Raw genomic sequence first — 25,952 nt, forward strand, 5'->3', positions numbered from 1 at the left:
TAAAAGGTTGTTTTGTTGTGCAAACACAAGCAAAGTATAATCTCCAAGCCTATTTCTCTAGCCCATGCAACCCTATTGAAATATTTCAACATGCATTAACGTGAAACACTCCTGGAAACAAATGTAAGTTATGGGTCCAAACATTATATCCAAAATAAACATAATTGCATTACACGGCATTTCCTCCATATTTCTCGATTAAAACGTCCCATCACACAAAGGTGCACTCTAAACAGTTTAGAGCTCTCCAGGCTCTGTCTATGTTATTATCATGACTGCACACACGCCTCTAAATATGTTTAAAAAGGCGCATTTTGTAACTACAAAGAGTACTTCAATAGCCAGAAAATGACAGGTTAAAATTCCACAGTGCAGTTAGTGACCTCAACAGGGAGGTAATGTAGTCTTGAATGACTTCTCTGGCATATTTCTTTCATTCAGGGTTTAGCTTGATGATGCTTTCGTTGCTAAATAGATGTTAATGATTCAATTATCGAAAGAAATGTGACATAAATTGTATTATAGCATAAGTTAGCTTCTCATGTGTATCTCAAACATACCTGGTCTGGGGCTCAAAGGCAATAATTGATTTGGTCCAATTTGTTTGAGTTGGAAAACTTTCCGCACTTCATCGCATATGTTGGGGCTGCCGAACCCTAATCCAGAGCAACACGCCAGCAAGAAAACGCAGTTCGTCCACAGCAGCACACCCATTTTAACCAAATCCAGGGTTATACGCCACAAAAAGACGCTTGTTTGGAAGTTAAGGTTTCTTCTGAACCTTTGGGCAGCTCAGGTGAGTCCCGACCACATCTCAGGTTTCAGGACTCAGCGTCGTCGACCATATGGCGTTTGTGTGGAGGAAACGTCATAATTTCAGTGCAGGCTGACGGAGTGAAAGTTGCAGCAATGTGAGGAGTCTGTTACAGAGCGGCATGTTGTCCAAGTTAGCTGGACCCGGAGCAGAGGCGGTACCGCTGCGTTACCTGCACCCCTTGGCCGGTGAGCAGCTGCCGGCGACCGGACAGCGCCATCTAGTGTCCGCCCCCTTTGAGTTAAGACCTGATTTAATTATGACAATTAAACAATATCAACGCTTACAGAAAAGTTTGTATAAATATTGATGAGGCGTCACTGTTAAGGGTTTTCTTAAATCATGGATTGATTCATAAAACTATGGGTAAGCCTATGTTTTGCCCTTAATCCCAAATTCAAGTAAATGTAATTACACTGTGGGGCCTACTCGTAATTTTAAATAGTTCTCAATTTGAAAACAATTGATTTGACTAACGTTTGCTTATTGTCAGCAACATCTTAGTTTGAAATTTAGATTTGAATTCAAATCAAAGATTGAAAGGGTTGTTTTGCATTGCTGATTATACATATGCCTTTCTTCTCAGTAATTCAAAATTAAATTGTGAAGTTATTTTCCATGTTTTCAGTTGGCCTTGAACTCATGTGGGCTTGATTGTGATTTGCAAACTGAAAAAAAGTTTAGCTAAAACTAGAGGTAATATTCAGCTTTCTTATTCAAAATGAATGGGCAACTACAAGACCCCCATCAGTTTAGCCATTACTGCCCTTCACTGTGGCCTCCTGTAATAAGCTGCTGTTATTCAGTGCTGTGCTCTTAAATGTGTTTTGTGTGCATTGAAGACTGCACCTCATTTTTTTTTAAAAAGCTGTTAACCCAATGGGTGATGTGCTATATGTAATCAGGTGTATGGTGGTCAAACAATTACACTTATTAGAATATTAGTGGATGCCCATCAGTTAAAGAAAGTGTAAAGAGAATCAATAGTTACTGGCCATAGAATTAGTTAATTTAAAATAAATAATGTTACTTTTTTTATTGTCTTGCTTCAACTGTGTCTAATAAAGGCAGCACAATATAACCATTAAAAAAAGCTTCCAAATAATCCTATACAAATTCAATTGAGGTGCTTTTCAGTTTACAAAATGACTAAACAGTGTTAAATTCCTTTAACTCATTGTGAGATTTGCATAATAAAGCATTCAGAGAAAAAGAAAAGTGTAAACAATTTAATATAAATTTCAAATGACATTACAATTAACCAATTTAAAAAAACATATCCCCATCAACTATCACATGCATTGCATACATAATAAGCAGTCATAAAGTTGAGTGCATTCCTTTTTCTAGTATACTGAGGTCAGGATCCAGGTCAGCTCCATCTCCTCGTTCCTATACAGGCCGGGACAAGTGCAATACCTCCAGGTACTCAGCATTGCTACAAATCCCCACCTGCACAGGAAGGGACATCTCCAAGTATTTTAGACACCATATACCCACCACGAGGAAATAAAATCCATGTTTAAGAGCAATACCACCTAGCAGAACAGTTCATCAACCTAGTCAGTTTTGCATGGATTTGCACAGCGAACATCAGAAAAAGCTGGATGCAAACCAGCAAAACTGACCAAGTGATGATTAACAGATCATCCATGATCATAGACATCCGAGGTTCAGAAAGATGCAGTTAGTTAGAAGTACTTTAAGTGCTTACATTGCAGTAGATAGGAGAAAGACACTACCTGCACTATAAGCACTTTAGCACTGCTGAAACTCAGTAACTTCACAAACTGGAAATATACATGTTTTTTTTTTATATCAGCACCACATTTGTATTATTCAAACCAATTGTGTTTGATGTGACACCCCCAAAACCAAAAATCTAAACCGGTGGAGAGCAAGCAGGCCACCATCAGTTTTGCATAGATTTGCACAACTCATCTATTCTTGTAGTGCAACTATGCAAAACTAGCAGAGAACTGCAAGATATTAAAGCCCAATTGGAAATTGAAAAAAATGGTCTGGTGGCGCATATCACAGCCCCTTATGCCAGAAGGAGCACTTAGGGCAGTAGGTGCTAGTCTATTTCACTATCTGCACTAGATGCACCTTAGCACAAAGACAGTACTTCACATGACACATAACATCAAAGGGCTCTGCACATCAGTGTCAGGGTATTGCTGTAAGTGCCTCCATTGCAGTAGGTATGACATAGAACTACCTGCACTGTAAGCACTTTGACAATACACAGACTGATTACAGCAACATGGGAAAGATTGTCACACTGGTCCAGGTTGGAATTCGGGTTGGCCTCAGGATATCATGGTGGATCTGGAAGAGAGAAAAAAAATACACCTTAAGAGAACAATTCGACTTTTTGGGAATTGCAACAAGTTACATCCTTAGGTTGATGTGTGAGCACATGTAACCCATTTCTTTCATTAAATCCACCAAAAAAAACGTGGTATTCAAATCGTCTCCGTCAATAAAGTGCATCACTATTCCTGATTAGTCGAGGATTACACGAATTAGTTGTTGTGATAGGAGATGTTGTGATTTATCGTAGCAGCACGAGGTCACTGAAAACATGAATGAGCAGCAGCACAGCCTGCGGCCCGCGTTCCCTGCGACACTGAGGCGCATGCGCAGGGAGACTGTTGATCACCCCTCCCCCACCGCCTTTAACATGGCGCCTCCAAGTGCGCCAACCTTAGCATAAATGAGTTATAACAAATCGAGCTAACGTTGTATTGAACACTTAAAAATGTGTAGTTGCGTGTTGTTTATTTGGTGCCAACACCGGGGCCTGCCGTGTCGGATCCCCGAGAAAAACACGGCTACTGTCCGCAGCAAACAGCAGCCGTGGTCGGGCAGGTAGCTTAGCTGCTGCGAGCTAACGAATTAGCCTGGTGAAAACATGGAAAACCGTGTTAACGTTGCTACAGCTGCAATAAGTACAACTTTGATGTGGCACATGAGCAGTTTAGTGTGTTAACAGTAAACTCGGTGGGTCTGTTGCAGTTGTTTCGCAAGATAATACAATTAAATAGTTTGATTACACTGATTAGCCGCTAGCCAACAACAAACGAGCACACGTCTGAAAATATACCACCTGCCCCGGTGGATTGGCTGTATTTATCTGCTCCTATCTTTATCTAAATGTGATACCAACCCTTTATACTGTTATGTATGTGTTTACCCAACAATACAACTGTGTTGAGTGTCTGCAGCTAGGCTAAGGTAGCTAAGCTAAAACGCGCGGCCTATCACTGCCCCATGTGCTGCTGCTTTGTTCTGGGGGGCACTTTAACTCACACACCACTGCATTCGAGACTGAGCAACAAATTATCCACTTTTACAAACTTTCCTTACTAATATTGGACAAACATGTTTACACAAACTCGGGTGTCGTTACGAGAAGGTCAGATTTTTCTCAACTAGTTGCTAAGGAGAAAGGCTCTGGACAGCTTTTCAAATCTCCCTCATTCCCTCAATGGTGGAGCAGAGGGGGCTGCCATGCGCCTCACGTTACACTGTTTTCATCGCCAGCATATCATTTAGGATTTAATGTTTGCATTTCCCCTCCAGTAGTACGATATTAAGACACATTAAAACAGGCATAAAACACCTCGTTTAGAGATTTCGTGCAGCAAACCAGAGATAATAAACAACCCCAAACCCGACTTCCTTGCCTGATAAACATGCGCTCGGCAGACACTCACCAGCCGAAATCCACCATCTTCGCTCACTTGCTTGGGCTGCCGTGTAGTCTCTTACCGACAAAAGAGAGGAATAAATACGAAACTGTTCCGGAAAGTTTTCTACCGGCGCACAACAAAGGAACATAAAGAGAAATCCGAGCCGATCGGGAGTCAATTTGTAGCCCGGTAAGGATGGTTAAAAATGATTGCGGGGATAGGAAAGTGGCGCGAAGGCGACCAGTTGGTAACCATGTGGGTGAATGAAGGGCGGCTCCCTCTGAACGTAAATATCTAGCTACAACCCCCAACTCTACACATTAGCATACATAAACTACGGTACTTCCGACACAGATCTCCACCTCTCCTGAGGAAGGAGAGGGAAATCACTGAGGGTTTCCAACGTACTTTTATATAAAATTACATATATATATATATATATATATATGAATTCGTCATAACGGCACACAGACTGCTTAATCATACATTTTAATGTCCATTAAAGTTGTTCCTTATATTACAAATGTATCATTAAAAAAAATGTATCTATAAAAAGTGCTGAGTTGTGAACTTAATGTATTTATATGATAGGTGTTATTCTTAAGGTTCATTGCCTCTTTGTTTACTTAAAAAGTAAAATGACTAATTAACCTGTTGCTGCTGCACCACGCGTTACATGTAGCCTACAGTTCTCATATTATGTGTTGACCTGGAGCTCATCATATAAACATGATTTGCATTTTATTTTTTTTAAGAGCGAAAAATAAAAGTAATGTTTCCTTTTTATTTTAATTCTAAAATTCAGAATGTTACATTCGTTTTTGAAAAACTGTTATCCAAACTTAATTTAAGGACACTATTACACAACAATTAGTCAGTTGTACCGTTTTTGTTTGCTTTATAACACTTTAAGTATTACTAAACATTTCCATAATAAAACAAATCTTTAAAAAAAACATTAAGCACCCATAAACTGTTTAAAACAGAAAAACAGGGATCATTGTCATGTTGTTTTGTTAGTCTTACCTAAATGTGCAAAGGAATATAAATCTGTTGTGTCAATAGAAAAGGGCTGACAGTGATGTCAGAGTACAGTTGCTTCTCTTTTGGAAGTTGTTCTTATTTTAATTAAAAAATAATATTGGTTGAGAAAACAATGAAGATGTTAGTAATCTGTGTTGGGGCAAGGTTCAAATTGCTTTATTTATTTTCAACAGAAAACCCCCAAAATATAATACAGTTTTAATGAATCAAGCAAATAATTTAAAGCAACATTTGAAACTGAAATAATAATTGGAGAAAAGGTATGAAAAATAAAAATGAAACGGAAAATATTTTTCAATGTATTTAAACATTTCTTTTAATAAAGGAGTAAGTACTATGTTTTGTTTTTTTCAAGTGTTTTTTCAAATGTTTCCCAAATGTTTTCACATTTTGTTTTTAAAGTGGTTCAAGACAAAAGACAATAATAAGCCCTTTTTCTTTTATTATTATCCAAATTATTAGAACAATAGATATTTGGTTTCTGTATCATGAAAAACGGTAGAAGATGAAACAAATTACAATTATAAATTGTTTATAATTATGACTGCCTTTTGTGATTATAATCCCATTATGAAATAAACAATTTGTTTCTAACATTTTCCTTCAGTAACATCACAAAAAGCTCATCCTGGGTCCTTCTTTCTTTTCCTATTCTTAACGAAACGTCTGGATGTTATGGAGACATTACAGCTAAAGGCAGAAGCCTTAAAACCACAACAGAAGTGTCGAGTACCACAACAATCTCGGGCCCTCTGGCAGGATGCAGGGCCCACACTCCACACTTTCTTAAGTTATAAGTTAAAACTGCCTAGCAATTTAACCGTACAGTAATCTGAATGTATGAAATTAAATAATTCAAAAAATGTTTTGCAGTTAAACAAAAACCTTACGTTGATAAAATAATGCATGTTTCATATGTTTTATTGCATTCTGCAGAACTGACTTTTATATTGAATTCAAGCTCCCAAACTTCAGTTTTTCGTTTTTTCTAATAAGTTTGAATTTGCAATGTTCCCAAAAAGAGTTACAGCTATTTACTATGAGACAAAATCTTATAGAAAATTGTATCAATTGGATGGTAAGGTTAATATCTTTTAATTTAAGATTATTCAAATGACATAACTGAAATAGCCACTTCATTCACATGAGTTTGCCACTCTCAGACTGGTAAGCTCTTTTTCATTTTCTTAAGTATATCCTTTTTGTGCTACTTCATTTCAGAGGAAAACATTGTCACATTTTGCTCCACATAATTTGTCCAACAACACATTACTACTTTTTAAATGAAGCTGCCCAAAAGAAACCGTATGAAATACAAAACAGAATCATTTACATTTTCTACATTGTTGTCATGGTTCTTTTAAAGTTTATTAAAGGTTTTGAATACTTTTAACACCACTCTATAAGCTATACGTCCCCTGCAGCTTTAAGAGCAAGCAAAACCAATCCTTCCAATTAGGTTGTTTTTGTTTAGACCACAAATATGCAACTTCACTGCATAAATGATTAAACAAGTGTATTTCAAGATTACTCCGGTCCATTTTCTTTGGAGTTTAATAACAAAGAAACAAGGGATGATCTCTTCTAAATTCACAAATGCAACCTTTGGGTAATTAGATGAGGTCTGAGTTCTTTTTTTATAATTCTTTTTTAATTTAATTTTCACGGGTATATCTATATTTGATCTCTATCTCATGTAAATATTGCTATATTTTAATGTTATAATAGTTTTCTTAAAATTGTTTTTTATAATAGTTTAATTGTGTTGGTCCCTTTCTTACTATATATCTTCTTTGACTGTGTTTTTGTATTCAACATACACCAAGGCAAATGAACCTGTTTCTGATTAAAAGCGGGGTATTGCTATTGTCCAGATGTGCTGTTTAAGAATCAAAACATCTTCTGCTTTCCGTTAGTTATTTTATATTATTATTATTATCATGTGTTGAGTCCATTAAATCACCACTTTGATACTGTAGCAGGGTGATACAGTACGATAGTGGCCAGCAGAGGGAACTAGCAAACTAACTACTGTAAAGTCATGAATGGTTTTCAACTGTAGAGAGGAAGCACTAACCACAACTTCCCCTTCCCAGCTTCTGTTTTTAAAGAAAGAGTCGGCTTTATGCAACTTATTGAGTTTCAAAGAATGTTCCGCGTGTTTCCGCAGCTGCTGAAAAATCTTGTTATTTAACTGTAAAATCTATTTTCTGCATGTTGCTGTAAATTACTCTTGGTTGTCACTTCAATGAAAATGTGTGTGTGATTTGCTCTTCACACACACTCCTCCAACTGACCAACACACATAAAACTTAAACCTGATACCACAATATCTGTTCTTCTTCTCCAACATCTCTGGGCACACGGTGGGAGTAGGAGCGCTCACTCATGACCCACAACCCCCCACACAAAAGCAGCGGTAGGGCCAGTTCCTCTGCATATGGAAGTGAGGTGGGGGGTGGGTGGACGCAGGGAGGCTGCAGACTTCTCCTCGTCCCATGGGGTCAGATAAAAGCTTGCAGCTCTCCTTATAAGACCTCCCCCTCCTCTTATGCTCTCTCCACAAAGACTTAGGTATATCAGTTGCAAAAGCATGTAGAAGATTTTTTATATAACTGTTTAAAGAATAAGGAAATGCATTAAATCCATATATTTCTCCAGAAGACTTCCAAGGTAAAATGTATCTTAAAACACCAAGCTGGTAGCATCTGTGACATTCAGGCCTTTATTTCAAATCCAAAACATCCCGTCGGATGCATCATGCAGCACCACTTTTGCCTCTTTCTTCAAAATGGCCTGCTGGATCCAAGCCCCTCCCACTACAGGGGCCATGAGCCTGGGGGTCCCTGTTTTGTTCTTCCTAAGGAAGCCTGACCACCATTGTCTCTGTTTGACCCCGGGGTCAACTGAACTCACCTCGCCCAACCACGGCCTATTCAGCTGTGAAACTCCATAGGAGAAACACATCTCACAAGAGCAAGGATCACTTGAGGCGAGGGGGTGGGAGGACACACACACATGCACACACACAACGAACATGCTCTGTAATGTTTCACAGTCAGAAGCTCATTTGTGTTGCATTGTTTTTGCACAATAGCAGTGAGGCAGCAATTATTATCTCAATTGATCAATAAAACATTTGGACTATAAAATGTCAGAAAATGATGACAAATATCCATCCCTGTTTGTCAAAGCCCAGCTGTCTTTAAATGACATGTTTTGTCAGCCAAAGAGATATGTTTTAGTAAAACATTCAACAATTACAATTCTGGAAATCTAATTTGTATCATTGGATAGCCAGGATGTGTTCCCTATTCAACACATCATGGTTTAAATTAGACGAGACCCGCTAGTCTATTAAGGAAGCCAATTATAGAAAGCAGTTCTGAAGTTATCTTTGACACATTTTCTTATTCAGATATTTTTAAACACGTCACTTGCCTGAGGTGAAATAGCTTTTTGCTGCAGGGTAAGAATGACACTATCCATGTCAGGCGGGCAGTTCTTCATTACAAAGTCTATTATCAAGAGCTGCAGATCACGGGCCAAATAATCAACAATTTCCTTACGATGCACTTTTGCTGGTATTTTTTACATGTTTTATTATTTTTCATCTTATTTAAGGTTTAATCTTTTGCCTTTTGTCTCAGAGCTTTAACTCTTTTATCTACAGCCCTTTGAATTGCCTGTTTTACAGAAATGTGTTTACTTACCTTACAATGTTCTCCTTCAGTAGACTTTCAAAGAACGAAAATAGCTTTAATATTCTGTTTAATGTTAGATGAGCAGTCTCCTTGTTTGATGCACAAAACACATGTCCTGGAGATCCTTCAGTCTTGCTTTATGAGGCAACAGTGTCCCCGGTGGAGAGGAAGCTCATGGAAGCTGACAGGTTGAAAATCTGTGGCATGATGTGGCTGAAGGAGCATGAAACATGTTTACCCAGGGATGCCGTTCACAGAACCACAGGAGACACAATGAGAAATTGAAATGCTGAGAGTTATAAACATGTATATAAAAAGGAATTACATTACCTTTCCAGATCGCTTGACAGTTTGCAAGTGAGATTATACACGTGTTGAACTGCAAAGATGCCACTTCTAATTCTACATGAGAAAAGGGTTTAGTACAAAACAATCAGAGATATTTATGCTTAAATGTCTTTTTGGATCTTGTGTCTTTTTTGCTCATTCAACCTAATAAGACATTGCAAAAAACTCACCACGGTGCTGTTCACTTCAGAATGACAGTCACTTTCCCATGAGCACCATTAAGTTATGATGAGACATGCTCCTCTGAGCAGCGTCTACCCACCCAAATTATTCAGAGAGCGGTTTTGAGTTGAAAATAAATTAACCAACATGTGGCGATGAAAATGTCTAAAAGTCTGTTAAACATAATGCAGTGGTTACAATTGCTGTATGGGACTATGAAGGTCTTTACACTCACTTTTTGCAAATAAAGTTGCTGTGCATGAAGTCATCACGCACTGTGACGCTCAGTCACTTTGTTAGTCCAAGAAAAGTTATCCGCAGTCTTTAATTCAAATTGAATTCCCTATAACTCTCCTGCTGTGTTTCCATCACATGCTGTTGCTCTTGTTAGTTGTAAAACACTTAAAGCGAAAGCAGACACTGAACAAGAGGCTACTAAGTTGTTTTGGAGTTTTTTTTGTAATTTTACACCTTTAACAAGTACAAAATAATAACATCCGATTTTGAGTAATTACATTTTTTTTTAACATGGCCCCCTGGCTGTTTATTGAACACAGCTAAACAGGTTTATTTTCAAACATAAGTCCCGGAAAAGAGAGATTGATCATCCAACAGGATTTAGAACAAAGTGCACGACCAATCCATTTACAAATGTACCAATATAATTAAATAAAAAGCATATATGTGTAATTGAAGCTGCCATGTGCAGTGACAGTGAGGGATAAAATCATTGATCTTGAATAATAAAAACGGAAACAATTATACTGTGGAGGAGGTCCTCAGATGTTTCACTTCAATACAAATGTCACCACTTTAAAAGATACTCATTCACAAGTTATTGTTCAGCATTTGAAAGAAAATGTATCAGGAAAACGTAATTTCGTATTAAAATAAAAAAGGAAGGAGTTCAATGTGAAAAATGAGTTTTCATGAGTGAAAAACTGTTGTTTTCATTTTGGATGATCTACTTATTATTATTTGATCAAATCCATTTAAATGTTGGTTTGTAAGGAAATTGTGAGAAAAGATTACAATAACCCAGTGTTTTAAGTGTCAGCTTCAAATGTCTTGTCGTGTTTAACCAACAGTTCCGACATGAAAATGTTTCAGTTTCTTTCATTTAAGACAAAGAAAAGCAGCAAAGCATCACATTTGAAAATGTTAAACCATGACATCAACAGATGATCAGACTAATTTCAAATTTAATTTACAGTCATTTGACAGATACGGTCATTGCACTAGGTCCCCCCGTGTGGTTCTGGGATTTTTGCTCACCGTTCTTGTGATCATTTTGACCCCACGGGGTGAGATCTTGCGTGGAGCCCCAGATCGAGGGAGATTATTAGTGGTCTTGTATGTCTTCCATTTTCTAATAATTGCTCCCAAAGTTGATTTCTTCACAACAAGCTGCTTACCTATTGCAGATTCACTCTTCCCAGCCTGGTGCAGGTCTACAATTTTGTTTCTGGTGTCCTTTGACAGCTCTTTGGTCTTGGCCATAGTGGAGTTTGGAGTGTGACTGTTTGAGGTTGTGGACAGGTGTCTTTTATACTGATAACGAGTTCAAACAGGTGCCATTAATACATTTAACAATTGAGGACAGAGGAGGCTCTTAAAGAAGAAGTTACAGGTCTGTGAGAGCCAGAAATCTTGTTTGTTTGTAGGTGTCCACTTTTCCATTTTCTACTGTATGTAGTAAGGTGAAAAGCACAATATTTCCCCCTGTAAAGACTACAATTTTACCTCAAAATTGTACAGTGGGCTATTAAGTTACATCCTGTGGCGTTTGCTGGATGATGTGTAAGACGCAACACTTTGACTCTGATTGTCTCTCTTCACAAAAGAAAAAGTATGTGCAGTGCAGTAATGCTATCTGATGTATGGATGATCCCCATGTGACTTTTCTTCACACCTACTGTGCAACACAATTGAAATCTAAAGCAATAGAAATGCTTCGTGTCCCAGACAGTTTAGGAACATCAGTCAGAGTCTGGCATTAGATCAGCAAACATCAGACCTTGTAGTACATGTTGGTGGGAGTCTGGGGCATGATCTCCTGAACTATGTACACAGGGGGGCCGTAGTCCCCGCTCACACGCTCATAATGCCGACAGATCATGCTTTCAGACGCCCGCAGAGGGAAGACTACGTCGCTGGGGTCCGAGCCGTTGTTCTCGCTGCTGATGCTGTCCCGCTTAGCCACAGACAAAGTGTTGAGGGACACGGAGGCAGACTGATGGCTGTCTGGCACGCGGTCACGCTGCCGGCTCCGGCGCCTCCAGAGCACCACCACCAAAATGATGATGACGAGAAGGAGGATAACACCTCCAAAAATGACCCACATTAGCAGTGGTGGCCCAGAGCTGGGGTCTGTTGGTCCTGTTGGGAGAGAAAGAGGAGACACTGAGGGTGAACTTGGGCAACCGGCACAACGATTTGAAAACATTTTCTCTCAGTTAATGCCCTGGTGAATCATGATCATAATGTGTTAACATGAAAAGCCTCAGGAAAAGCATCAGAGAATATGCTTTAATCCAGTGATAGTCGATTTATGGGGGCCATTTTTTCGGATTAACAATGCGAATAAATTATCTCACGATGTGAATCTTTTTTTTAACTTTTAACTTAAAGGTACTGCATGAAAAGCCCTACAATAAACAAAAAGAGCTTGTTTATAAAAAATAAAAAAGTTCACATTCCCCCCAACAGATGTCCTCAAATCGTTAAACTCCCCTGCATCCATCTGACCTTCGCATGGCTGCTGCCTGTGACTGGCCTCCTGTCATTTTGCCCCAGGGCAGAGAACCATAAAGAGAACCATAAAGTCTCCCTGTGCTAATCCTTAGCCTGTTAACTTTCTCTAGAGACCAAAGAGTCATGATTCGGGGAGGTTTGGGTACAAGTTGGAGTGTGGAAACAATAAGACTGTCCCTTATTGTCTAATGAAATAGCTAACAATGTTATATACTCTTACCTTACATACAAGTTCCTACTAACAAGAAATATACAATATCTGGGATGTTGTTTCAGTCAAACTTTGGAAAGCCAATTGATTTATTTGGCTAAAACTGCCAAAATATAATAATAGTCTAATAATTGTAAAGCTCTTGTAAATGTTACACACGTATACTTATTTTAAGGTAATTGATTTCATACCATTTGTGCTTTTTATATCCTTGTCTTTTGCAGAGGGGTTCTTGGACTTTGGACGTGTGGGTGGAAATCTGGTGGGGGACTCCTGGAGGGTTGAAGGTGGATCTGAAGAGCCTGGAAAATAGAACCAGTCAGTTTGAAATAGAATCACAACATATAGCTTGTTGTGCCATTCATCACTTCTCCTAACTTTCCCCATATGGCGGTATGTAGGAAGGAATGTGTCATGTCAAAATGTTTCTTTATAATGAAGTCTGTTGAATCATAATCTGTGATGTCAGATTCATAGAAGAGGTTGTTCTGCCTGGTTTTCTGATTATATTACTCTTAAAGGTCATTCAGGTAAAAATGCGTCAGTAACCTTATTGAACAAAATAAATGTTTTGTTCTGAGTCACAAAACTCTTTGTTTCTTGTCTGGAAAAACTACCATTAACACAAAAAAAATGCTTTCACTTTCTCCATCTACACATTTGTGTCTTCATATTCACTGGGGTTTTTCCAAAAGGAACTTTGGGAATCAAAAATCAAAACGTTCTGTGGCTAGAATGACAGATCATATTACAGCCTAAAAAACATTTACCGAGCTAACCATGTCCAGTATTGTTTTATATTTCTCTATATTTCAGTTAAAAATCATACTTTTTTCTCCTTTACATGTTTCTGACAACTGTTACTACCTTTTGAAAAATGATGATAAGCTTATAAAATACACATTGTTGGATTCAAACAGCTGTTTCCAGCTTTTTTGGCAAAACCCTTTCAAAAAGGGTTAATGGGCTCTTTGTCACTATTCAGATGTTGAAATGTAGAAGTTAAACCAAAAAGACATATACCCTTTCATACCATTCAAGGCCAAAAAAAGGAGAAGCAATTGAATATTTCACAAAAGAAAGCAATCAAAATCTATGCAAAGTCTAAAAAAAGTATTGATAAACACGATCAGCAACTTCAATTAAATGTATTATGTCAACAGGTTCCACACTATTGTATTTAGGTTAGTTGAAAGCAATATTATTAAGTTGAACCTATTGCTATCAACTAACCTAATACAATTATGTGTTATCTGTTTACATAATACATTTATTTAAGTCAACGGACAAATAGTTTTGAGTGTAGGAATCTGTGTTTAAAAAGTTAAAATCAGCCCCCCCTCAACCCGCTCCAACATAAATGCTGCTTACACACTGAAGAATCGTTATTAGCAATAGAATATGAATAAAAAATGTTGATCATACTTCTGTAATTGTACAGAACTCATGCAGGATTCTTTGACTTCTAATTGAGAATTTTAAATTGCTTATTGCTACTTTTACTTAAGTGAAGTTCTATTTTGTAAGTCTCTCAAAAGACTCTCTTCTTTATAAGTACAACATGACATAAGTGGAGTTATATATGGCGGAAAACATGATGCCTTTAGACAAGAGATACAAACAACACTTCACGTAAAAAAGAAGGACTGTAGGAATTCATTTGACATCATAGATTCAGATATTCTTGTATGTGCAAAGTGTCCACACTGAGCAGTTTCCCAAATGAAAAGTATCGCAGTAGACGCACACACTTTGGCCTCTCAGTGACCTGTTAAATAAAATAACATTTGAAATTCTCTCTCTTAATTCAGGATTAAATGTATATTTTATGAGGACAACACACATGAATCAACATTTCTGTATGTAACACTAATTCAAAACTGGCTTTAATAAAATGTTTCCTCACATATCCTTTTTATTTAATGTACGCCACATCATATTTTGAAAATGTACAACCCATAAATCCAAATCCAAACAGAAGGGTAGTGACATCAAATTAATCTAAACACAAGACCTTAAACTGCAGAAACTCTGTACAGATTAACCAAAGATTAAATCTAAATCTGAGTGATTAATGTTTCTGTTGCTGTTAAAAGGTGTATTTACATCAGTAGCAGACTGTACAGCAAGAAAAAAGCCCCATATTTGCAGTATAAGGATCAGTTAAGAAACACACAAAATGTTTATTTTTCCCCTCAAATCCTTGAATAATTTATTTGAATAATACTTCACATTTCTGAGGTCAAAGATTGGATGTTGGAGCTTTAAGAGATTCAGCTTTTAAAGTTTTTAGCAACACACAGAATTTGTATAACTCTGATTTCGTGCAGCTAAATAAATTAAACCTCCTTAAGGCTTGTAATGACAGTTTTAATAACACATTTAAAAATGCTAGGTTTCTGTGTCCATAATATGTAGCAGAGAGATGTAAACGCAGGGCATTTATCGTGTTCCTCAGTTAATATGTTCCATATCTGCTTTATTAAATGTTAATGTATGTTATAAGAGCACAAGAATGATACGGCCCACTGGCTATTCTGATGTTAATACAGGGGAAAGAAAGATTATTGAACGCCACAGTCTGAATGATTGCATGAGGGATAATACTGAAGCCTTAAGCTGCCAGCGCTTTGAATTAGGGATTTTGAGATGATTCACGCAATCTCTCTGTGAGAGAATGAATAGATCATCAAGACTATCTGACCACTTAATAACACCAGCGAGGTGGTAATACTATTTGCTTAATATAACCAGAATAAAACTATTGCCATCACTACTTTAACTTTGTTAGTCAGATAGCTGTGGTTCTTTTTTTATTTGCAAACACAGATTTACACACATGCTGGCACACAAACACACGCACGCACGCACGCACGCACGCACGCACGCACGCACGCACACACACACACACACAGCACTTACTTTGGCCAACCCTCAGCACCAGCTTCATGGATTTGGTTTTACACACCCCTCCATTAGTGCTATCCAGTCCCTGCAGAGACCCTGCAGAGGTGGCTGACATACAGAGAGAAGAACATTAACATTTTATTTGTCATGCAATCATCATAATTGTAGATATTTAAGAAATCCCATTATGATCTTTGCAGACATTTGAGCCAGTTGCCAAATGTTGCATCATAGGCAAGAGAATGCAGATGTTACTTTTAGTAGATAATCACAAGCGTATAAACAACCAAACAACCGATCCTGTGCTAGGGCTGCACCAAATGTTAATTATTGATTGATTGTTTTATATATTGTCAGACAATCCCAAGAGCCCAAAGAGAAGTCTTCATATTGTCTGCGGAGTCTGATCAACAGTCCTTAAATAAAATATATTTGGTTTCACTTATTAGAAGCAAAAGCAGCAATTCCTCATATTTAAGAAGCTAGAACCAGAACAGATGCATCTCCCAATGACGTTAACTATGAACTGATTATCAAAATAGTTGCACATAAATATTCATGTTAAACTGACTAAACGTCTCGGCTGTAAATGCAAAATGTCTGCTTGACAAAGAGAATACATGTGTTTTTTTTTAAACAACATAGAAATGACCAAATAAATGCATACAAAAACACACACACTAAGAACTCTAGTTCACCCCGTCACATCCCCCCCCCACACACACACACACACACACACACACACACACACACACACACACACACACACACACACACACACACACACACACACACACACACACACACACAGACTTGTTAGCAGCATTTAGGTCAGATAACAACATCACACAGTCTACAAGCCACGTTGCCATGAAAGCTCCCATCAAATCTGCCTGATGCTGTAAAAGCCTTGTGTGATTTGGGGCATGTAAGCCCTTGGAATCACACTGGCCTGCCAGAGCGAAGTGTGCTGTCAGATCGTGGCGAGGAGGATGAGGCTACATGGTCAGACTTGCTCTCTATCTCATGCATCACTTGCCACTAAGATGCTGGTTTAACCGACAGCGGGCCAATAACGAGGCCACGTTTTTATGACTCTCACGCAAGCTGACAAACTGAGTTGGGGCCCATAGGAGGACGGCTTCCTTTTCTATTTCACCAGAAAAAAGAAAAAGTTGTTAGCATTGATTCAATTCCACCTGTAGGAACCAGCAGCTTGTGGCTCTGTGTTACTGATTTCTAAGTGTTCACAGGAGGGACTCACAGGTGATGTAGTAGTCCTTCCCCTTCAGGAACTCCAGGCCCCACAGGTTGGGGCTGAACTCCTGAAACTTGAAGGTGAACTTTACATCCTGGTGAGGTTTGTCACAGTTCAGCAGGGGCGTGTCCGTCTTGTGGATGGTGCAGCTCTCTATCTGACTTCTGGAGACAAGGTACACTCGGTAGAACTCCTCTTTCCCCCCGGAGGAAGCATCTGCCCGGGGACACACGATATCCATCTTGTCCCCGATCTGAGGATACAGGACCAGACCCTGACCTGGAATAAATCTGTGTGAGAGATAAGTGGGTGAAAAGATGAAGTTTAAAAAAATGCAGAGTGAAGCATCTCTGTTGCAACAACATTTTTTTGATCAACTGCAACATAAGATAAGATATACTTTATGCAGACACTAAAGCCTTTGCATCAGATCAATTAATAAAGGAATCAAATATGGCCATCACAAGTTTAAAAAGAAAAAGGTCCAAAGTGGGCATATTCAAAGATTTAGTTGGAAGAACTGGCCAAAACCCCAAAAACATTACATTTAAAAGATGCACATTTAGTTGAATAATTGAGTGACAGAAGATGTATCTTCAACTATTTTAATAGTTGATTAATCCTCAAGTCATTTAAAAAGATATACCAATAAATTACCTTATTGAAGCCTCAACATCGCATCTTTTTTTATGTGACAGTAAAATGTGTATTTATTGTTGAGTTGTGTCAGTCAATTAGTTGAAGGCAACATCTTACACTGGATTTCAGGACATTGAGAACATTGACAAAATACACATGATGAAAATAAATGTTGATTGCAGCCCTATTGGCATTAATGTATCAATTAATTTAAACAATGGATCAATTAACAAAGGATTCTGTAATGAATGAACTAATAGTTGTAGCACATAAAACCATTCAAATGAAACGTCCAAACTGTGGTGTCGTGATTTACTCCATCAATGAGGTCCCTCTATACGCCGACAAAGCAGCAGCAGAAAGTTGTGTGAAGCTGCTCCATCACTTACTTTGCATTGGAGCTGCTCCACTGGATGGACTCCAGAGTGACTGCCCGACATGAGCTAATGATGGCCAGCAGCGCCGCGGCACAGCAGCTCCATGCGAGTCTACCCATCCCAGGATAACAGCGGCTCCGTATCATAAAGCAGAGTGGAAACGGGACAAAACGTGGTGACTCTGCATGTCTCCGGCGGCTCCAGGTGCGCACACAGGACGCATTCCTGAGTGAAATCCCACACAGCGGCGAGTCTTCCTCCTGCACTTGTATGAGATTTTCCACATTGTGCGTTATTCCCTATAAAATCATCCGTGTGACGAAATCCATGTATTGAGGACAGAGAGTGTGAGGAGTACTTCAGTCATCAGCTGACTGACCAATCTGCCCACACACTGGCTCGTTGGCACAGTTTGTGTTCACATGCAGATACTGAGCTAAATACCGAGGGCATAAGAGACTGTATTTATATGGTGTTCATTGTAGAGGAGGTTGGGTGTATTCTCTCAACGCCTTGCAGGCTATAGTAAATGATTGAAAGAAAAATCTATTCACACTGTAAAACTATTTTACTCCAACTCCTTTCCCAAAAACATTCTTTTTGTCACGTTTGAATATACTATCCATCTCTGTGAGCTGATAATGATAAAGGTTATTAAATGTATCTTGTTTTATCAAGTTTGTTTTCTATGTAGCCTACTGTAAAGGCATTTCATTCGAATTAATCATATAGCCTACCTAAGTTGCCTAAGATCTTATGATAAGTAGACCCTCCAGAAAAACGCGATTCTGCGATCGCAGAATTTCCCGCATAATCAGCAAAATGCCGCAGATTTTTAAAAGTCCGCATATTTATCAAAAGGCCGCATAATCCCCGCATTTTTCCACACAAAGTTGAGAAAAAAAATAAAAAAGTTAACTCGTCTTGACGAGTAGTGATGATGACGCAACGTCATCAGCCCGCGCATCACAGAAGGCAAACACCGTCGTGTGAAGGTGTGGAATTCACACACCAAGATGAACAAATCGAATCCATCACATTTACCCACGAACATTTCAGCTAAAGACCGGGCAAAGCAGTACCCCAATGTCTTGTACGAAAGTGGGGGGAAACTGTTCTGTACCCCGTGCAACTGTGTGTTAGAGCATAAAAGGAAATCGACTGTGAATACCCACTTCGATTCGCTCAAACATTCAAAAATGGTTTCTGCTGCGGACAAGAAAGCCAAGCAACTCACGCTCACAGAGGCTTCAACCTCCAAAACCCTTTCGAGGGTTGCAAGAAACGAGGTGAGTAGCCTACAATATTGAAGCTGGTCAGATAACGAACGAGTAAATGAAAACAGAATGAGGCGGAGAAGTGTGTGTGTGTGTGTGTGTGTGTGGGGGGGGTGTGAGATTAAAATAGCCCAATTGCTTTTACAATAAATAAACATTGAATGTGTTTAATATTGAATAGTAAAGGGGTTTAACGTTTGTGGCAGGTTGTGTGTGAGAGAGAATAAATAAATAAGACAGCCCAATATGCATATTTCGCAAATTTAGCATATTTCGCAACTTTCCGCATATTACGCAACTTCCCGCAATTTTCCCACATAAAATCACATAAAACCCCGCATTTTTATCCATAATCAAGGATTTTAGCCCGCATAATCAATGATTTTAGCCCGCATAATTAAGGATTTTGGCCCGCGTTTTTCTGGAGGGTCTAGATAAGGGAATAATTAGTGAGAAAAACTGTGATTTCTGTACATATGTTGTTTGTGTTTATTTGGATTCTATACTCTTGCTTGCATTAATGATGATTGCTCATGATCATTTAATCAGAGTTGAAGAGTTTATCGCCGGCCACTAGAGGGCAGTGTCACTGCTGTCGCTGCCCGGTTATGCCGTGCTCTGACCCGGTAGTGCCGAGCGGCCATTTTAGTTCAAACATTGTTCATTCACTCCGCCTCGAGTTGAGACGTTCGTCCACTCATTCATGTAAGACTGTTTCCACTATCATATTATACTATATATTATACTATATATATATTATACTATTATACTACTATACTCTGTTTCGTGGTATATATTTGTGTTGATTAAATTGCATGATGTAATACTTTGTCAGCTTATCTTGCTGCATTACTCTGTTTCAAGGTGTCGTCATCCTTGTCAATAAATTACCAAAACTGACATTGAGGAGTGTGTTTCTTCAAGAGTTTAATTTAATAATACATGTTTTGTCTGTAGCTACATGGCTTGACCTGCAACACAAGTTGGGATATATGTCTGTGGTCTGCCCTGTTGATGTGGTGACAAACTGAAAAACCAGATCGACTCAGAGATCACCTTAAGAACCATACTGTGCCCAGCATGCACAGACCTTATGGGGACACGTTTACTTCTTAACAATAAGTTAACCCCTTAATTAAAGAACAGTTTAAAAATCCTCCACTGAATCCTGAGCTCAATATTGAATTGTTATTCAATGGATGCATTTTAAAATAGTCTTTGGATGGATGTGTCAGTATGGGTGGATTTTCTTTAACATCCTGTATATTCTGCATTTAGGGAGCCAAGGCTGTAATCCTCTCATTTTCAGAGACTCTGAACTAATGATAAAGTGGTTTAAAAGATTACATAGGGTTTCTGTCGCAAGACTAACGCAGCACAAATGACGGCTGAACTGCAGAAATGTGTGCGACTCGGCTGGATGGGGGTTCAAAGTGCCGCCCACATCTTTCTTATTTATAATTTAATGGTCTATTTCTTGCTTTTGACATGGACTTCACGGGAAACTGGATGCAAAATTAATTTATGATGCAAACACAAAATTATACATATCAGAAAAGGAAAAAATTCAGATGTTTGTCTTTGATTTTATTTATTTATGATTTTAACAAGCATACTGTAAAATAAACACAATATGACAAAGGTGAATTATTAAGAACCAAGTCTCAGCATATTCTCTGGTTTGAAAATTAAATGTTTTTAAAGTTCAAACCGTTATTGGGTTTGCTATGAGTTTATTTTCTTAGTTTTTAATTGCTTACATATACAGTTATCTCTGGTGGAGCACATTTTTCAGAAAAAGATCCATTACACAAAAAAAAAAGGGACAATAATCGATCACAATCTGCTGAGTTAAAAGTGGCTATTAAAATCCTCTTCAACTCAAAAAACAAAATGTTTAATATCATATTGTGAATGCCATATTTCATAAATGCAAAGTACAAGATTTTTATGTTACTGGCAGTGACGTTATTGTCACGGGTTAATTGTTATGTTTTATCTCTGTCAACATGAGGATCTTCCCACAAAAGAAGCACTTCATCTTTCATTTACATTCAATAGCAAGGATTTAAAGCACATGGTTGGGATTGATTACCCTCTTTCCCTCTTCATGAGCTCATGGCACACATGTGTTTCACCATGCTTGCGGCTTTCAATTTCCTTAATTGGACCCCTTTTTATATTTTAAATGAGCAGAGTTATGCTGTAAACTTGAAATACACACTAAACTGAATAATAAAGGATGCAGGAAGAAGTCAATCTGCACATAAGTGAAAGTTAAATAAGTCCCTGTAAAGAGGTCACAAGTAACTGCTGTACCAACAGAATGTTTGTACTTTTTAAACCATGTTGATCTCTAATATGTGTTGCACCAAATAATAATCAAAGCTAAGAACTTAGTATCTCGACATCTTCAGAGATGGATATTCTAGTGAGTGTTGGTCCATGCGTTGTGCCTGTTTTTGAATCATTGAGTTTAATGACTTCTTACATACTCTCGGATGTTGCTCCTTCTGGTTAGTTTTAATGTGAGATCTCCCAGAGTGAAGCTAATGCTAACATGTTAGGTGTCTGGTAATAAACAACCCCTATCACGATTAGCATTAACCTCATCATGGGACTAGATTCTTCATCCACATGCTCACCTCCCAGTGGGTGATCAGGCTGCTGAGGATGTCCTGCAGAGGGGGACAGAGGCACACTGATCACAGGTCATCTGTGTGGTTCATTCATAAGTACTCACTACACATGGCACCATCCAGAGGTGAAATATGACTTGCTGTACTTATGTAGAATGTTCAGGTACTTGTACTTTCTGCTACTTTTTACATGATAAAAAAACTGCATATAAGCTGCAACATTATTGATTTATACATTTAACCATCAATACATTTTTTTAAATAATATTACAAATGTTCATCTAAAATTGACTCAGTGACCTAGTTACATTTTAGACTGTACTTGAAAGAGACTATTTCTTTAATTAAGTGAAATATTTGAGCACTCCTTCCATCTATGTCAATAAATGGACATTTTTGTGACTTTATGGCTATATATTGGCAACAGCAATATACTTTAGAGTGAATAAGTAAGTAAGTAGGCTGTCATTTAATTAACTAAAACAATCTTTTTTATTTAGGATTAAGGATATTTTAAATGTGATTGCAATTGCTACATTAATGAGGAAAACAAATCAGCACTAATTCTCCCACTACCCTCTCAATATTTAACCTAAAACAACTTCATGTGTTCTAGTTTGATAAGACATACTTTAAGTGTGAACATCCCCTGTCATTTAGACTGGTCTGTTTGCTTGGTAACTAGTTTGTGATTAGAAAACCAAAATACATTTTCTAAATGTCTGTAAAATATGCTTGTGACCCTCTCCAGTGTCTGTGAGATGAAACACTTTAAATCAGGTACCTGGACGAGTCTTTAAAGACTGAAAGAGTCCTGTTGTGAGGCTGCAAACTATCAGTAACGTTTGTACTATTATCTCTCTTCAGAGACATTGTGAGGTATAACAGGATGTAACAGGTTATGTTGTTTGTGACTCTGGTTGAGTATCAAGATGCTTATCTGAGCTGAGAGAATGTAAGGAAATAGATTTTTTTCTGTGTGTGTGTGGTGTGTGTGGTGTGTGTTAGTAAGGTAGTTACCGACCTGTCTTCACTTCCTCTTTTGGCAACTGGTGTCTCTCTCCTTCTTCTCTGCTGGGCGCCTCTCTCTCTCTCTCTCTCTCTCTTCTGTTTACGCTCCACTAGTTTCCGTGTGTCTCTCTGTCTCCCGTTGAGCAGTAAGCCGAATGCGGGCCTGCACGTCTTTATACACTACGCAGGTGACTCATGTAAAATTCCCCATCCAACAGAATGACTATTAAAGTGAAAATCAAGAACACATTTCATTTCATATGTAAATGCTTCCCACAGTATAGAAAATATTTTCATTTCTTGAATTCAAACAGCTTATTTACAGTAATATCAAAGGGGGATGGTAGTTTAATTGTATGATCTATTATTAAATGAAATGTGTTGCTGCTTTTAAGCAACATGTGTAAAACTAGAACCTTTTAAAACATATATGGAATGCTTTTTAATGTCATATTCTGAGAAGAGATGAAACAGATATAAAAAGTTAAACATTTGATTAATCAGATGTTAACAAACGTACTTTATAAATAAAATATGAGCTCCGCCTGTGGAGCCAAACCACGTTGGCTCCACTCACATTTCATACTGCCACAATATGAATGGGTTGATAAAAGGACTATTCAAATTTCCTTATTTTCTCTTAAGATCTAAGATTAAAGTTGAGTCCCTATACTATACAGTATGTCTTCTTTTCTAATTGTCATTGGATATTATAGTTTTAGTAGTTAGAACCCCATCCACAACGTATTTAAAAGAATGTCCTGCTCTGAGCAACTCCTTTTTGCATTGGTCTGGTTTAAGTGTAGGTTACTTTTATTATTCACTTTTCTTTTGTGAACACACTTTATATATATATAAATTTAAAAAAAAGATATAAGCATTTAACTTTAATTCTGCTACCAAGTACTTATTTGTGGATGAAGGATGCTACCATCATCTTGACATCATGATCACATACAACATTGCTAACATGCTGGTGTTTAGGGGAAATATGGTTTATTGTGTTCACCATCTTTGTTTAGCATTCTAACATTTGCGACCTAGAAAATCTATTTCCTGTAGAGAAAGTGTGTGGATGCTTAAAGCTGAAATAAATGGCAAACATTGCTCAATAGGCAGAAATTGAAATGCTAAACATTTTAAATGTTACAGCTAGATTAACTGCATGGCACTGAAAAACAGATGAAATGTAAAACTCGCAGAGTTGGAAGCTGAACCGCATTAGCCTACCTAAAGTGTTATTCCGCCAAAGTAGTAGTAGATGCTTAGTAGTAGGCTAGTAGAAGGAAAAGCAGCAGCAATGCCATTGAAATTACTAAAAGAGGAATTAAAGAGTCCTCCTGCACTGCCATGATAAAATAAGCTGAAGGTAAAGAAGAAGTATAATTACTTTGTAGAGATAGAGATAACGATACATCATCTGGGAACCATGACTTTCTTCTCTTAAACATTTGGGTCACACAATCAGAGAGATACTAAAACCTTTCAATGGATGAGAGAAAAAAATGTAGACCTGCTGGTGGCACTGGATAACAAAATCAAGGGATCACCAACACATCTCAAGTTTAACATCTGGGAACCTGGATATCTGTGCCACATTTAACTGTTCCAGAAAGTTGGGATATGTCACTGAAAGAAACTAATGACAATTCGATGCTGCATTTAAAGAAAAGAAAAAGTAGTGTGTACCGGATGTCTATGGAGCATATTGAACTTTTTAACAGATTTTCTATCTGTGATCATTTTGTAAAAAATATAAGCTAAAAAGTGTATCACATAATTTTTCTTATATACATCTTTCCTCAAAGTTATTACACAACATCCATTTCTTATCAAGCCACGTGTACAGTCACTTCTGACTGCGCAGGGTCGTGAGATTAACTGGAATTCTGTTTGACAGTTATAGGAGTCTCAGCGGGGATTTTGAGACCCTCTTGCACGAAATGACTGATCTAGCACAGTATCATGGTTACGTTTCTCAGATGCCACCTATAAAACGGCCCAGAATCTCACTGGCCGCAGTGTTTGCCTGTTGTGATCTAGTAACCATGTCATATTGCTCTTTTTGACAAAAAGGTGCCTCCCCATCTATTCTGAATGTCCCTCCTTGTCATCCTGCTCTTATAGCACTTTCTGATTCTGACTCTTTCTGCATAGCTCATTTCTTAAACTCACTAAGGTGACGAGCCATGTATATACAGTGGAGGAAATAAGTATTTGATCCCCTGCAGATTTTGTAAGCGTACCCACTTACAAATAAATGAACAGTCTATATTTGTAATGGTACACTGTAAGAAACGTAACGTGAAATTCACAGTATTTAACTGGCAGCAATTGACAAGTTACTTACTGTAATTCATTTTACAGTATTTAACTGGCAACACTTGACAAGTTACTTACTGTAATTCATTTTACAGTATTTAACTGGCAACACTTGACAAGTTACTTACTGTAATTCATTTTACAATTGCTGCGAGTTAAATACTGTAATTCATTTTACAGTAAGTAACTGGTCAATTGCTGCCAGTTAAATACTGTAAAATGAATTACAGTAAGTAACTTGTCAAGTGTTGCCAGTTACTTATTATAAAATGAATTACAGTAAGTAACTTGTCAATTGCTGCCAGTTACTTACTGTAAAATGAATTACAGTAAGTAACTTGTCAATTGCTGCCAGTTAAATACTGTAAAGGAAATCACAGTATTTACAAGTTTTTATTTACAGTAACAGTGTAAAAGGAAACACAGTAACTTCCAAGTACTGTATTTGTGTTTACGGTAATAGTGTTTTAACTGTAAAATGAAACAGTAATATTTAATTACTTTATTTTTTGTTACAGCTGTAGTGTTATAGCTGTAGAATAAAACAGTAATTTCAAAGCATTGTATTTTTGTTTAAGCTAATAGTATTTTAACTTTAAAATAAAAAACTGCCATTTAAAAAGTACTGTATTTTTGTTTACGGTAATGGTGTTTCAATTGTAAAATAGAAAGACTAAATTAATGCTATAATTTTAAGTTACAGTATCAGTATCGTAACTGTAACCTTGTTTTATTATAGTCTCCTTTCAATTTCATGCTGGTATATATAGATTACCAGGAAATTCGG

General features: G+C 37.7%; 2 protein-coding genes across 2 annotated transcripts in view; both read right to left on the reverse strand.

Annotated features, from left to right (window-relative positions):
• Window positions 1-963, reverse strand: part of gpc5a (glypican 5a) — a 92,449-nt gene extending 91,486 nt beyond the window's left edge. Inside the window, exon 1 of the mRNA XM_010786792.1 lies at window positions 561-963. Within this exon, the coding sequence (XP_010785094.1) occupies window positions 561-714 (154 nt within the window). The 5' untranslated portion in view covers window positions 715-963. The remainder of the gene's footprint in view (window positions 1-560) is intronic.
• A 10,422-nt stretch (window positions 964-11,385) lies between these two features.
• Window positions 11,386-18,035, reverse strand: LOC104958963 (ephrin-B2-like). Its single transcript, XM_010786800.1, has 5 exons — window positions 17,929-18,035; window positions 16,907-17,190; window positions 15,658-15,750; window positions 12,927-13,037; window positions 11,386-12,149 (listed from the first exon to the last, which is right to left on the reverse strand). The coding sequence occupies exons 1-5, from the start codon at window positions 18,033-18,035 to the stop codon at window positions 11,782-11,784; spliced, it is 963 nt and encodes a 320-aa protein (XP_010785102.1). The 3' UTR covers window positions 11,386-11,781.
• Between the last annotated feature and the right edge of the window lie 7,917 nt (window positions 18,036-25,952).

This window comes from Notothenia coriiceps, unplaced genomic scaffold (genome assembly GCF_000735185.1).
Source record: "Notothenia coriiceps isolate Sejong01 unplaced genomic scaffold, NC01 NC01_scaffold00001080, whole genome shotgun sequence".
Classification (NCBI taxonomy): Eukaryota; Metazoa; Chordata; class Actinopteri; order Perciformes; family Nototheniidae; genus Notothenia; species Notothenia coriiceps.

Excerpts from the sequence above, each read along its gene's own strand:
- LOC104958963 (XM_010786800.1), bottom strand. The coding sequence starts at position 18,035 with ATGGGTAGACTCGCATGGAGCTGCTGTGCCGCGGCGCTGCTGGCCATC. Across the intron at positions 15,751-16,906 it reads GAAGGACTACTACATCACCT|CCACCTCTGCAGGGTCTCTG; the intron begins GTGAGTCCCTCC and ends TCTGTATGTCAG. Across the intron at positions 13,038-15,657 it reads GGTGCTGAGGGTTGGCCAAA|GCTCTTCAGATCCACCTTCA; the intron begins GTAAGTGCTGTG and ends TCTATTTTCCAG.